Source organism: Cotesia glomerata, linkage group LG4 (genome assembly GCF_020080835.1).
Source record: "Cotesia glomerata isolate CgM1 linkage group LG4, MPM_Cglom_v2.3, whole genome shotgun sequence".
Classification (NCBI taxonomy): Eukaryota; Metazoa; Arthropoda; class Insecta; order Hymenoptera; family Braconidae; genus Cotesia; species Cotesia glomerata.
This window is the reverse complement of record NC_058161.1, coordinates 20,531,781-20,546,013: the sequence shown is the minus strand read 5'-3', so window position 1 is coordinate 20,546,013 and position 14,233 is coordinate 20,531,781. Positions and strand designations below refer to the sequence as shown.

Sequence of the window (14,233 nt, the reverse complement as noted above, 5' to 3'; positions counted from 1 at the left end):
TACTACTAAATATTATTTGGTTAAAACAAATATTTATTTTGATATAATAAGGCTTTGTTTATATTAATATAATTTATTTAAAATAAAAAAATAAGTTATTAAACTAAATATGAGATTAAAGGATGCTGTACTGATGGAAATCCAAGTAACCGATATGGTTGTATATGATTTTCAGAAATTAAAAATAATTTTGTTGTAAATTTAAAAATTAAAAGAAACAATTTTGGAACGTATTTAGTGTGCGTGGTTACGAAAAATTTCACTTTTTATGAAATTCCTAAAATCTATCTACTAGGACTTTTAAAAAAAATTGAAGTACACAATGACTCACACTAAGTACGTTCCAAAATTGTTTCTTTTAATTTTTAAATTTACAACAAAATTTTTTTTAATTTCCGAAAATCATATACAACCATATCGGTTACTTGGATTTTTTAATTTTTAATTTTATATCTTTTTGTAAAGAAATAAAATTTTTTTTTCTTAATAGTCTTATGAATGTGGACTTGGCGTGATTTTTTTACAGTGAAACTGTTTTTGTTCCGATTTCAGTATTTTTTGTAATTATAATAAAAATTGACAATTTTAATTTAATACATTTCCGGTGGCAAACTATCCCCTTTAAGCTATAGTTCATGTAAAAGTTATTCTTGCGCCGCCTGGCGTGTGTAATTGCAAGCTGTCAAATATCTTTTTTTCACTGTAGTTTCCCATCTATTATAAGATTAGCATGCATTCTTATATTATTTAGTCTCTGGCCGTCCGCTTTTTACATAAGAAAAAAGTTAAAATCTAAAAATCTGGGTGGCTATAGTTTGTGCTGATTATTTTTAATAATTTTAAATAGAAATTATAAAGATAATTGATAATAATCAAGTAATACGCGTAATAAAAAGCATGAACTACTATTATAAAATATCATATAAAAAACAAATCAAAATAAAATTGAAAAATATTTGTAACCTCAAAAAACCGTTCTGCTTACGGTATATACATACTCGGTAGTCTGGCTTGAGAACGGAACTTGGCGCCAGACTCTATCGAGTCTGTTGATAAGATTTAGTTATAGTGACTAAATCATTTATTAAAGCCCATTGCCACCAAATAGATATTTAGTATTTAACAAAAGATTTATTGCTTCACAATAAATCGATTATTAGTATTAAACAGATTTATTTTTTAACTAATTATACCGTATAACCTAACTTTTAACTCAAAATAAATCAAAATAATTAAAATAAATAATTTTAAGTAAAAATATAAGGTATTATAAACAAAATAATCTCATTAAATTATAATTTTTTAGAGACATTTATAAAATTAAAAATTAAACAAGTTTTTAACATAATAATAGACAAATTGAAAAATTTAAACCAAACTCCACTGAGAAATGACATATAAGCCATTTGGGAGTATGTGTGTTTTCAAAGGGAAGATAAATCTCCCAAAATCGAGCTGAATAAAATAATCTAAGTCAGTTAATAGGTTATGTATCACATTGGAATTAAAGCTTGGCCATCTACCGAAAATACTTACCAAAAAATATTTAGTAACTACACGGGAAAAAATTTCTGGGAAAATTTTCGATACAACTATTGTAAAGCTGGACTATACTTTTATTACTATTAATTGTCAAATATTTTAGAAGAAAAAATACTATTTATTCATGAAAAAATACGATATTACTATTGTAAAAAGTAAGAGATGAAAATTTCCAGTGCTGCCTCTGTATCTTTCCAATAGAACTATAGCAAATTTTACAATAGTTAAATTGGAATGTTTCTCAATTAGTGTGAGTGATGGCCGTGCACAGCGCTAGACTCCGAGTTTATGTAAATGTTAAAGAATATGGGTCTAAGTTTACCTCGGATAGCGTAGAGGGAGAGTCTCTGGCTGCCAACACAGAGTTCTGGGTTCGATTCCCAGATAGCATGAAGATTGTCGGTTTCTTTTTTCGATTACTGTACAGGTACCAATTTGTCAACCTTCTATCTCTCTCCCTCCCTAATATTTCTTTCAAAAAAACCAACTGTCAATTTTTACAATAGTTGAATTGTAAAGTTCACAAACACATATTGTATAATTTGCTTTATATTATTCGACTTTTTAAGACTCTTGCTAGTCTTATTTGTTGGATAAATTTTACAATAGTAGATCGTAAAAATTACTAAATGAGAAGTATAGTCCACCGTTACTATTTTATTTAGTAAAAATTACAATAGTAAAATAGTAAAAACTCCTTCAATTTTCTTTCCGTGTACTTCTAAATATTATTTGGTGGAAACAAATATTTATTTTGATATAATAAGGCTTTGTTTATATTAATATAATTTATTTCGATTAATAAAATAATTTATTAAACTTTAACAAACAATATTGACGGGTAAAAAATATTTTTTTCTCCCAAATAAATGACTAAATATTTTATTACTTCGTACTTATAATTGATAAATTAATTTTATAAAATTCTTTTTTTTTTTAAGTCCAAATTTTTATTTATAAATTTTTCATTAAAAAAAGTATTAATTTCTTGAAAAATTATTCTTTAATATCAATGTGGGTGAATTCCTGAAGGGAAGCGATCCATGACGAAACGAAAGCGAAATATTAAAGAGAATAGATGTCTATACTATTGTATGGCGGGTTATTAAATCCAATTGCCTATTGTGTTGATACAGATTAATCATATTGTGTGAATGAAATAACAAAAATAAAATAAGTTAATTAAGACAGCTTTAATAACTTGTGTTATTATTTAAAGATTGTCACAATATTTATTTCTTTTATTATTATTATTATTATTATTATTATTATTATTATTATTATTATTATTATTATTATTATTATATAGACCAGCGTAAACCCACAACGATTTATCTTACTATTAATAATCTCGGAGAATAAAATATTTAATGAGAACGGGATATATGTATTTAATAATCATATATTGATTACACAGTTAATCTTTATTTATAAAGCTAATACCTTCCGGATTAACAAACGATCTGGTTGATGGCGCTAATGGTTATTATTTACGATTACAACATCTGTGTAATACGCACCCTGCTGTATATTAAATTAATATCCAAGATTATTAATTTTTTTTTTTTTTTTATATTCACGTGGTGTTCTCGATAGATTTATCCTCGACTCGCGGATGGGGTTATTCGATAATTTTTCATCTATATTTATAAATTTCATTGGCTAGAATGTACGAAGGAGGGTTTTAATAAATAAATTACCGATTAAGGAGATCCAAATATCCTAGTATAAAGAATGTTTATAAAAAAAAAAACAATACGTAGAAAAACTTTTGTTATACATCTTAAAATTAATTTTTAAGTTAATTAATAACATTTTTGAGAAAATTTCCGAAAAATTTACTCTTTAAATAATTATTATTAATTATTAGGCTACGTAGATTGAATTTACAAATTTTCAGAAAGTTTTAAAAATTTGACTACTTCGCGGGGATCTCCTTAAGGAGATCCTAGTACCTTCCTAGTGTAAAGAATGTCTATAAAAAAATAATACGTAGAAATACTTTTGTTGTCTTAAAAATAATTTTTAAATTAATTAATAACATTTTTGAGGAAATTTTCGATAAATTTACTCATTAAATAATCATTAACATTTAATTGACTACTAAAAAATGCAGCACTCTGAATTATCGGTATACACTTGACAATAAACTTATTATTTTTTCAATCAAATTCAATGAAAATAAAATTTTTTTAAACCGTTAATTGCATTAAATTCTCAACCAAATACACGGCTGGTAGAATCTCCATTCAAATGTAAAAATTACAATTTAAAACCTAATTATTTCATTAAATACACGGAAAAAAGTAAACTGTAATATTCACTCGGATTCCGGTTAATTTTTATAGTTTCAAACAGTAAAGCGGACATCGGGGTGGCAAAAATATAAATATTACAGAACTTAATGTAGAAAGTATAAAAGCCACAATTTATAATTTAATATCCAATATAAGTGATTAGTAGCTGTCACTATAGTAAATAACGACTCTTTCATCTTAAAAAATTACAATTTCAAACAGTAAAAATTGCCATTTCAATATATAGTCGATATTATGAGGAGAAGGGGAACTCAGATAAAAGAGAAGGGGGTCTCACTCTGGGAGAATTTAACATTTGAAACAGTAAAAATTATACTTTTAAAATATCCACAGATTCGGTAGAATCTGGCGCCAAGTTCCGTTCAAATCCGTTGTGAACGGAGCGCCAGACTACTGACTGTGTTTACTGTAAGCAGAACGGTTTTTTGAGGCTGCGAAATTTTATTTAATTCTACGGTACTTTTTTTATCCAATTTGTTTATCATAACAGTAATTCATAATTTACTTCACCGTATTAATTAATTATATTCACTTATAACAATTTATTTACTTGAAATTATTAAATTTTATCAGTACATACTATAGCTCGCTCACAAATTTCGATCCTGACTTTTTTTTTATGGAGAAAGGTCAGCGCCACAGACTAGATAAAATAAAAATGTGTAGTAATCCTCCTATAGATAAGCAACTACAGTTAAAAAAAGTAATTCACAGCTTACATTTACGGCCGCCAGAGTGCACTGGAATTACATCTACATAAACTGTAGCTTCAAGGGGATAGTTTGCAGTAAAAAATGCAGTCAACACGAGATTTAAGTTGGTACCGATTGTAAATTTTCATTATAATTACAAAAAATACTAAAATCCGAACAAAAACAGTTTCACTGTAAAAAAGTCGCGCCAAGTCCACGTTCATAAGACTATTAGGAAAAAAAAATTTTTTTTTTTCTTTAAAAAAAAATACAAAATAAAAAAATTAAAAAATCCAAGTAATCGATATGATTGTTTTTGATTTTCGGAAATTAAAAAAAATTTTATTGTAAATTTAAAAATTAAAAAAAAAATTTTAGAACGTACTTGGTGTGCGTCATTGTCTATTTCAATTTTTTTAAAGTCCTAGTAAATAGATTTTACGAATTTCATTAAAAGTAAAATATTTTGCAACCACGCACACTAAATACGTTCTAAAATTTTTTTTTTTAATTTTTAAATTTACAATAAAATTTTTTTTATTTTCGAAATTCATAAACAATCATATCGATTACTTGGATTTTTTAATTTTTTTATTTTGTATTTTTTTTTAAAGAAAAAAAAAAATTTTTTTTTCCTAATAGTCTTATGAACGTGGACTTGGCGCGACTTTTTTACAGTGAAACTGTTTTTGTTCGGATACATTTTACCAGTCCAAGCAAGTCAATAATTACAGTTTGATTTTTAGCGTTGCATTTAAAATTTACCATTTTACTTTGTAAATATTGACGTTGCTTGTATTAGAAATTTACTAACTTTATTTTATACTTTTTACATATCATAAGATCATTTTTTAGATACGAAATGATAAATTCCAAAGTCTGAATTGTTAATTATTATACTCTAACATTTTAGACATTTACATATCGAATATTACTGTTTGATATAGTATTTTCTTCCATGTAAAGAGTAAATTGTAACGTTTAAATGGTAAATATTATATAGTGAATAGTAAAATCATGATTTTACTGTTTGAAATGGTAATTTTTAGCAGTGAATCATTACTTATCATAAATCGAATGTTATTTATTACAGTTTCCTTTTTTCCGTGTATCCCGGAAACTTCCTGTTTTTTAATTTTTTTAATAATTATTACGTAGATTGAATTTACAAATTCTCAGGAAGTTTTAAAAATTTGACTACTTCACGTGAATCTCCTTAATTTTATAAATGAAAGCTTCAGTAGATTTATATTGCATCTTTGATATTCTTCAAAGTAAATATTATTTTTTTCAGTCAAGTAATCTCACGATTAATATAAGCCCTTAAAAAATGAAATAAAATAAAACTTTACTCTCTATGAAAAATATTTACACTAATTAAAAAATGACTAGGATTTACAGGATGTCCGTGGAGAGGGAAAGGGTAGAATCCAATCTCTTTAGCCAAGCGGTAAGGGAACTAGCGTACTTGATTTCGCCTTGAACTGAAAAGATGTAGCCGTAAAAAGGGTAAAAAAATTTTAAATAAAATAAAACCCCCGACCTCAGAGTAGTTACGGATGTTAGGTAAAGCACGGAAGAGTGTTTCTTCTTTTGAAAAACGTTCTAATGAAAATTAATGGCTGGAAACTTTTGCTAAGCCCCTCGGTCCCTCTTTCCTGAATGCTGGAAGCTTCTTCCCCCCGACACTCTCAACCCACAACGGCTGTTTCTACCCCTCGTAGTTTTATTTCACACCCAAGAACGAGACCGAGACACTACCTCATCATCCAGAGAGCATCTTAGTGATGCATAAGGACCAGACACCAGACGCCGAACCATATGGCCAATCTGCTTAATTCAACTTAACGTTACTCTGCTTTTACCTTTTGCTTGTAGCTTGTGCTAATAGATAACACAAGTACATCATTTATCAGTTATTGTCAGCTAACACTTATTATTATTATTATTATTATTATTATTATCATTATTATTAATAGGGAATTTCGTGATTTTAATAATAATAAAATTTAAAAAAACCTTATTTGTATTATTAAGAGAATTAGAAAAATTTTGTCTCCAGGATACATAATTAAGAAATGACCTTATATCTTGTAAACTATTGACATTTTTAAAGATATAAGCTCATCCCGAGGTTACATTCATCGAGACCTTTCATTTGAGTACCCACATCAATATTTCATATATTTATATATATTATATATATGTATTTTTGAAAAATATATAAAAAATGCAAGTGGGTACTCAAATGAAAGTTCTTGATGAGGTTAACCTCGAAATGAGCTTATATCTTTAAAATATATGTTATATATATATATATATATATATATATATATATATATATATATATATATATATATATATATATATATATATGTCTATATGAAAAATATGAAAAATATGTCAAGAATGTATGTGGGTACTTAAATGAAAGCTCTTGATAAGTGTAACATCAGGATGAGCTTATATCTTTAAAAATGTCAATTTTTGCGAAATTACAGTGCAATTTAACAAAATTTATTATTTAATAAAGCAAAACTTTAATTATACATTCGGTTTAATAAATTAATTTTAATTTTTTGATATTTAAAACAATAATAACAAATTTAAATTAAAATTTTAAAACCTTTATTATTAAGAGAATAAGAAAAATTTTGTCTCCAGGATACATAATTAAGAAATTACCTTGTATCTTGTGAACTGTTGACATTTTTAAAGATATAAGCTCATTATTACTTTACACTCATCGAGACTTTTTATTTGAGTACCCACATCAATTTTTCATATATTTTATATATTTATATATATTATTTATATGTATATATGAAAAATATATCAAAAATGCATGTGGATACTCAAATGAAAGCTCTTAATGAGTGTAACATCAGGATGAGCTTATATCATTAAAAATGTCAATTTTTGAGAAAGTACAGTGGAATTTAACAAAATTCATTATTCAATAAAGCAAAACTTAAATTATTCTTTTTATTAAATTAATTTTAATTTTTTGATATTTAAAACAATAATAAGAAATTTTCATTAAAATTTTAAAATCTTTATTATTAAGAGAATAAAACAAATTTTGTCTCCAGGATACATAATTAAGAAATGACCTTGTACCTTGAGAAATATTGACATTTTTAAAGATATAAGCTCATCCTGACGTTACGCTCATCGAGACCTTTCATTTAAGTACCCACATCAATTTTTCATATATTTATATATTATATATATGTATATATGAAAAATATACCAAAAATGCATGTAGGTACTCAAATGAAAGCTCTTTATGAGTGTAACATCGGAATGAGCTTATATCTTCAAAATATATGTTATATAGATGTATATATGAAAAATATACCAAAAATGCATGTGGGTACTCAAATGAAAGCTCTTGACGAGTGTAACACCAAGATGAGCTTATATCTTTAAAAACATCAATATTTAAGAAAATACAGTGTGATTTAACAAAATTCACTATTTAATAAAGCAAAATTTTATTTATTTATTATTATTATTTTATTAAAAAAAAAAGAAGCTAGATGGATCAGCGATATGGTATTGGCAACGCGCCATCTTGTACTATCTGTTGCTTGTCTCAGTTTATTCCGGTGGTTGAGATAAAAAATTTTTAAATTTAATCGGAAATCCGTGGTAGTATCCCACTTTAAAATGGCTTAAATTTTTTCCTACAATCATTGGTAACATAGTCGAGTGTAATTTTCCCCCTGATGGAGTTAGAAAGCCGTGACGTTAATTAAAGCTCGTTATTGTATTGTAGTGAGGAACATTAAAACGAATATAATCTCGGTGTATAGCCTCTTGTCGGGATGATAAATGGGTGTAAAGGTAGCCACTGGTGGTGGGCATCATCAGTTAGCATGAGCAGTAGTCGTAGTATCACTAGTAGAAGTTGTTGTTGTTGTAGTTGGTAGACTTCTATGTATATGTATATAAAACCGAACCAGAGAACCAGAAGTGGAGATGGAGGAATTAGAAAAGGTGATGCAAGCCACGATACCGACCTGCGGCGATTTTTCATCAGTTATTTTGTACACGTCGGCGAACCAGTGAGACAAGCTTGGATGGGAGATAAAACTTTTAACTGCATCCCGACTATAGTCTATAGACTAGCTAGCTCGGTTGCCAGAGTGTTGAGCCCGACCCACCCGAGCTGAGCACCAACTCCGTTTGTCAGTGCCCAGTAAAAGAGGAGAGGGTTCTACTCAAGTCCAAACTTTTTCCAAGCTAACGAATCGTGGCGAAAAGTTACCCACCAGGCATCATACCAATCCAAAAGATCTTCCAGCTCCGCATCAACCCTGATCATCCGAATATTCCCTTTTCCTCTTTAAAAAAAAGGGAAAATATAATTAGGTTTGATAACAATCTAGCAATCGACAACCTGTTGGATAATTTACTGGGTTTTGTGTTAACTTTAGCCATAGGTATTAAATTTTTCCGTCCATATTAGCCGGAAAAGGCTAGAAGCTGGTAGTATAAGCAGAAACAGGAGTTGAGAGTAGAGCACGTCAAGAGTTGTACCGCCTGGAATAAGTTCAATGAGCTCATAAAACTTTCCGTGGGCTCTCTGCTACTTGACGTAGTCAATTACAATTTACAGAGTTGCGCAATGCAGTTTTTATGCTTCTCACATAGCCATTATTTCGCTTCAACACTAACGAGTCCTCGCGGACCGAAAAGAGACCAGAGTTTTCTAAGAGTTTTACTTCAGATCCCGAGTTATTATTTTAGTGATTACTATTATCATCACCTAGGTTACTTTAACGATCCCTATCAAAAAAATCCATACGGCAAACCAGCCTGGATTTTCAAATGGTGTTTTTGGATAGATTCCCATATGGTTTCCTATATAGGAATCCAGGGTAGGATCCTACATAGATTCCCATATTAGGCAAAAAAAAATTTATTTAAAAAATTAAAAATAATTATGAAGTAATTGCTATTAATTAAGTATTAATTGAAATTAATTCTGAAAAACGGATTTTGTAATTTTATCTAATGAAAAAACTGCTCGCGTCTGATGGACTTGAACCCGGTACCTCATGGTTGATAGTCTTCTACGCTACTCACTGGCCTAAGTCACGTTCTACCAAGGTCTATGTTTATTCCACTTATATAAATTCACTATAGTAGTGCCTACTTCCGATGTGAGTTTCCCATATAAAATAAAAGTTTGTATTATTTTCTGTTCCAGCACACCTTAACAGGACACTGCGCTAAAGTCCTGGCAGCTAAATTTCTAGGAGAGCCTTCCAAAGTGGTCACTGGCAGCCACGATCGCACCCTAAAAATTTGGGACCTTCGAAGCCGTGCTTGTAAGTATTAATATTAATATTAAAATTGATAATAATTGCATGTAAAAATGAGTGACCCATTTCCTGGAATAGATTAACTTAGCTCGGAGCCAACGAACTTAAATTTATGGTCTTGCAAAGCGAGATAAACAAAAAAGTAAAGTGATAATTTATAGAGGATATTATGAAACGCATTATGTATAACGCATAATGTTATATAATTCATATCATAAACAATAAAATGGTAATTCTGTTATTACTATCAAAGGTCTTTTGAGTGTCGGTGTCGGTGCGAAGGTGGAATGAAAAACCCGTCGGGGTATTTCTTATTATGAATGACCGTCGGTATATCTCGAGTCGTCTCGTAAATCCAAACTCACTCGTTATAGGTATAGGATACAGGGTATATTACTAAATATTATGGCGCCGTGGTAATCACCTTTTCTATTACCTCTATTAGTCGGTGAATTTTATTAAACGCACTTACTCTCTACACTATATTACACAACGCTAGACACTGGACGGTTTTATGATAATAAAACAACCTACTAAGTATTTGCATAGTCATTCATATGTATACCACTACACTAGCACCTATACAACCATAGAACCTCCGGACTCTATAACGGTCTATAAACTATCGCCACCATGATCCTTAAGTGAAAAGTCTGGATGTTGATAATGCATGTGATAACGACTTTACCAGACTTTCAGGCTCCTTCATTCTATTCCTTTTCATCCCCCGGTTTATGTTTTCATCGTAGAGACAAAGGACACTGGCTAATGTTTTTTCCATTTATTTCTTAGATTAATTAAATACCAATTTAATTGTTTTTTCCTTAATAGCAATTTTTTGAGGCAAGACAATAGATTAGTTTATTATTTCTTTAGAAATTTTGAATTGTCATTGTTATATGCTCGAATGTTAAATTTAAGTCAGGGTAAGTTAGATTAAGGTTTAAAAGGTTCCATGATAAAAGATCCCGCGACATTATATTCCCGATCGTGTCGCTGACTTGTCTACACGACAAATTTAACTACAAATTAATATTTGTTATTTACCGTAAGATGGACGGTGGTGTTTACTTAAATCAGGTCTTAATAGGTGACTGAATAGTAGTTACAGACAGTGCCTCGGATAGCTTAACTGGTAGAGCCTTTGGCGCGTAACCGAACGATCCGGGTTCGAGTCCCGGTCCGGGCTGTCCAAATTATATTTTTTCAGTTACCAAAAAATTCGTATTAAGTAAAAAAGGTCCCCCCTTCCCCCTATATGCTTTATTCACCCAATTCCCAAATTTGTCGCGGACATTATGACGCTGACACAGCATCTCGGGATGTAATGTCCTGGGATCAGTTGTCATGTAACCGTTTAAAATTTTTTTCTAATAATTATTATATACCAATTGTTTTTACATCTTCTATAAGGTTTTTGGACCAAAAAATAAATTAGTTTAGTACTTTTTTAGAAATTGAGGATTTTTCTAATTTATACCACCGCCTTTTGATATTAGGTCTTTTTAAGCTTAAAACTCTTGATAAATATTTTTTCTCATGATTATTATGAATTAATTAAATTATTTTTGCATTCTTTACAAGGTTTTTAGATTAAAAAATTGGTTAGTTTATTATTTTTTAGAAATTGAGGATTTTCCAAAATTTATATCCCTGCGTTTTGATATTAGGTCTTCTAAAGCTTAAAATTCTTGAAAAATATATTTTTTTAATGATTATTATAACCTAATTCAATTATTTTTGCATCCTCTATAAGATTTTTAGACCAAAAAATTGATTAGTTTATTATTTTTTTAGAAATTGAGGATTTTCCAAATTTACATTTCCGCGTTTTGACATTAGAGGACATTAAGTCTTTTTAAGCTTAAAATTCTTGACAAATTTATTTCTTATGATCATTATATACCAATTGAGTTGTTCTTGCATCCTTTCTAAGGTTTTCGAACCAAAAAGTTAATTAGTTTATTATTTTTTTTAGAAATTTAGAATTTTAAAATTTACATCCCCGCGTTTAAAGATTAACAAAAAATAACTTACAATAGGCTCTAAAACTCTCGATAAATTTTTTTCTAATAATTGTTATATACCAATTCAATTGCTTTTGCATCCCCTACAAGCTCTTCAAATCAAAAAATTGATTACTTTATTATTTTTATAGAAATTTAGAATTTTCAAAATTACATCCTCGCGTTTTGATACATTAGATCTTTTTAGGCTTAAAACTCTTGACAAATTTATTTATAATGATTATTATATACCAATTGAATTATTTTTGCAACCTCTACAAGTTTTTTTAACCAAAAATTTGATTAGTTTATTATTTTTCTTTAATTTTAGAATTTTCAAATTTACATCCTCGCGTTTTTGTGCCGGGATATGTTCGGCTCTAAAACTCTAGATAAATTTCTTACTAATGATTATTAAATTATTATATACCAATTGAGTTATTTTTACATCCTCTACAAGGTTTCTAGACCAAAAATTTAATTAGTTACTTATTTTTCTTATAAATATTGAATTTTCAAAGTTACACCGCCACAACCACAAAATTATCTTGCTCAAAAATGATCTATAAATCGGATCGATTCCAAACCTGCCAACGCCGTAGCCTATTTGTCTTGTCAGCAAGGGGGTCTGCTCTTACAGTAGCTTTCGCCTTCTCTTTGTGTCAGCCTCCTGGCGATAGGTTAATTGCATCGACAAGAACATTGACACATGCACACATCTACACGCGTCCATTAGCCGGATCCATTCCATCGGCGTTCTCGTTCCCCGTGCATGCCGATCCGATAGCCAGTGACCTCCCCAACCCAATTTCCAGCTTCCAGTCCCCAGCATCAGCATTCCCATCGCCATCACCATCGCCCTAACAAACATCCACGTCACGATATACAATCGACAGCTAAATTTTTATTGGAACCTCTCGGGAGCCCGCTGGCAAACGGCTAAGCGAATGTCAAAAAGCACTTTGCGAATATATTTTACAATTACCTACCCCGAAAAAACAAACTCGGAACAAAGAACCAGAATTCAAGTAGAATAGAAGTAAGGGTGAGTTATCGCGATAGTTTATCGGCCATTTATCCAACCAACCAACCAACCAACCACCCACCCACCCAACCAACTTTGAGTCTTTTCGTGGCTTAATCTCAATATAAACAGCAGTACTGCTTTTACTGTCTCCCGCTTGCTATCCTCGAGGTATCGATTTTCTCTTGGACAACAGAACTGTGCAAAGACCAACGGATCTCCTCGAGAAGAGCCCAAGCTAGCTAGCTAGCTAGAAGAAGAAGAAGGGGAAGAAGAAGGAAGCTACCAACTTCTTGGAAGGAAGCTTTGGTACCCAGTACGTCTTGCTGGAGGAAAGCACCCGATAGGATAATAACGAGTAAGACCCAAGGTATTGACACAAGATACTGGTATACACCAGATTTGAGAACCCCAATGAGAATCCGGATTGTATTAATTTGCTGGTGTTCTCAAGAGCCTCCTTCTCTCATCCCTTTCGCGCTGATATCGATATAGAGCCAAGAGATGAAGGTGGTCTAGACCGGCGAATTTACCTTTCTCAGTTTGACTTGTTCTCCGGCGCTTTCATAAGTTACAGCGCATCTAATTTCCGTCTAAAGTGGTTAAATATACGGCGCAACGCTGGGAGAGATAAGGGCCGAGGGTAGGAACTACCACCCCAGAAAATAGTTTTAAAAAAGAGCAATCTCCCGGTGAGAGTATTACCGCATCTCTATCTCCTACATGGGCGCCAGGCGAGAAAAATTCATTTTATGGATCCCGTTATTCCTCGGATTATATTCGACGTCATAAATTTCATTTATCAACTATAATTACTTTTATATATCAATCACAAATTTAGATTTTTATAGAAATTGCATTGGTCCTCATGGTAGAACTTTTGGAAAATTTTGGTATATTTAGACTCTGTCAAGTGGATTCAGAAAATGCATATGGTTCAGAAGTTTATATATGTAGTAGGTGTATATATACGATATAACCGGCGTCTCTTCTCTAACTTCCGCAGATACGAATTTCAATAAAACGTGACATACTTATTCTTAAGACGATTTTCGAGGTTAAGTTCAATGATGAGCCAAATCGGTCGATTAGTTTAGAAATGAGAGGAAACATTTTCAAAAATCGTTAAAATTTTTCACTTTTACCGTATTTCCGTGCAATAACAATTAAACGCGATATCATATTTAATTTCTGTAAATTGCATCTGAAAGCTTATTTAATAAGCTTTAATTTGCATACTTATCTATTTTTCTAAATTAAATAGTTTAAGAATGACAGCAATTCAAAAATTTTTGAAAATCACAAAAATTTTCACTTT

General features: G+C 30.1%; 2 protein-coding genes across 4 annotated transcripts in view; one reads left to right on the top strand and one right to left on the bottom strand.

Moving 5' to 3' along the window:
* Positions 1 to 14,233, bottom strand: part of LOC123263825 — a 300,526-nt gene that overhangs the window by 220,963 nt on the left and 65,330 nt on the right. The window lies entirely within an intron of this gene.
* Positions 1 to 14,233, top strand: part of LOC123263828 (autophagy-related protein 16-1) — a 289,529-nt gene that overhangs the window by 240,651 nt on the left and 34,645 nt on the right. For all 3 annotated transcript variants that reach the window (XM_044726854.1, XR_006509237.1, XR_006509238.1), the window contains one exon: positions 9,771 to 9,891. In XM_044726854.1, coding sequence (XP_044582789.1) covers positions 9,771 to 9,891 — 121 coding nt within the window. The remainder of the gene's footprint in view (positions 1 to 9,770; positions 9,892 to 14,233) is intronic.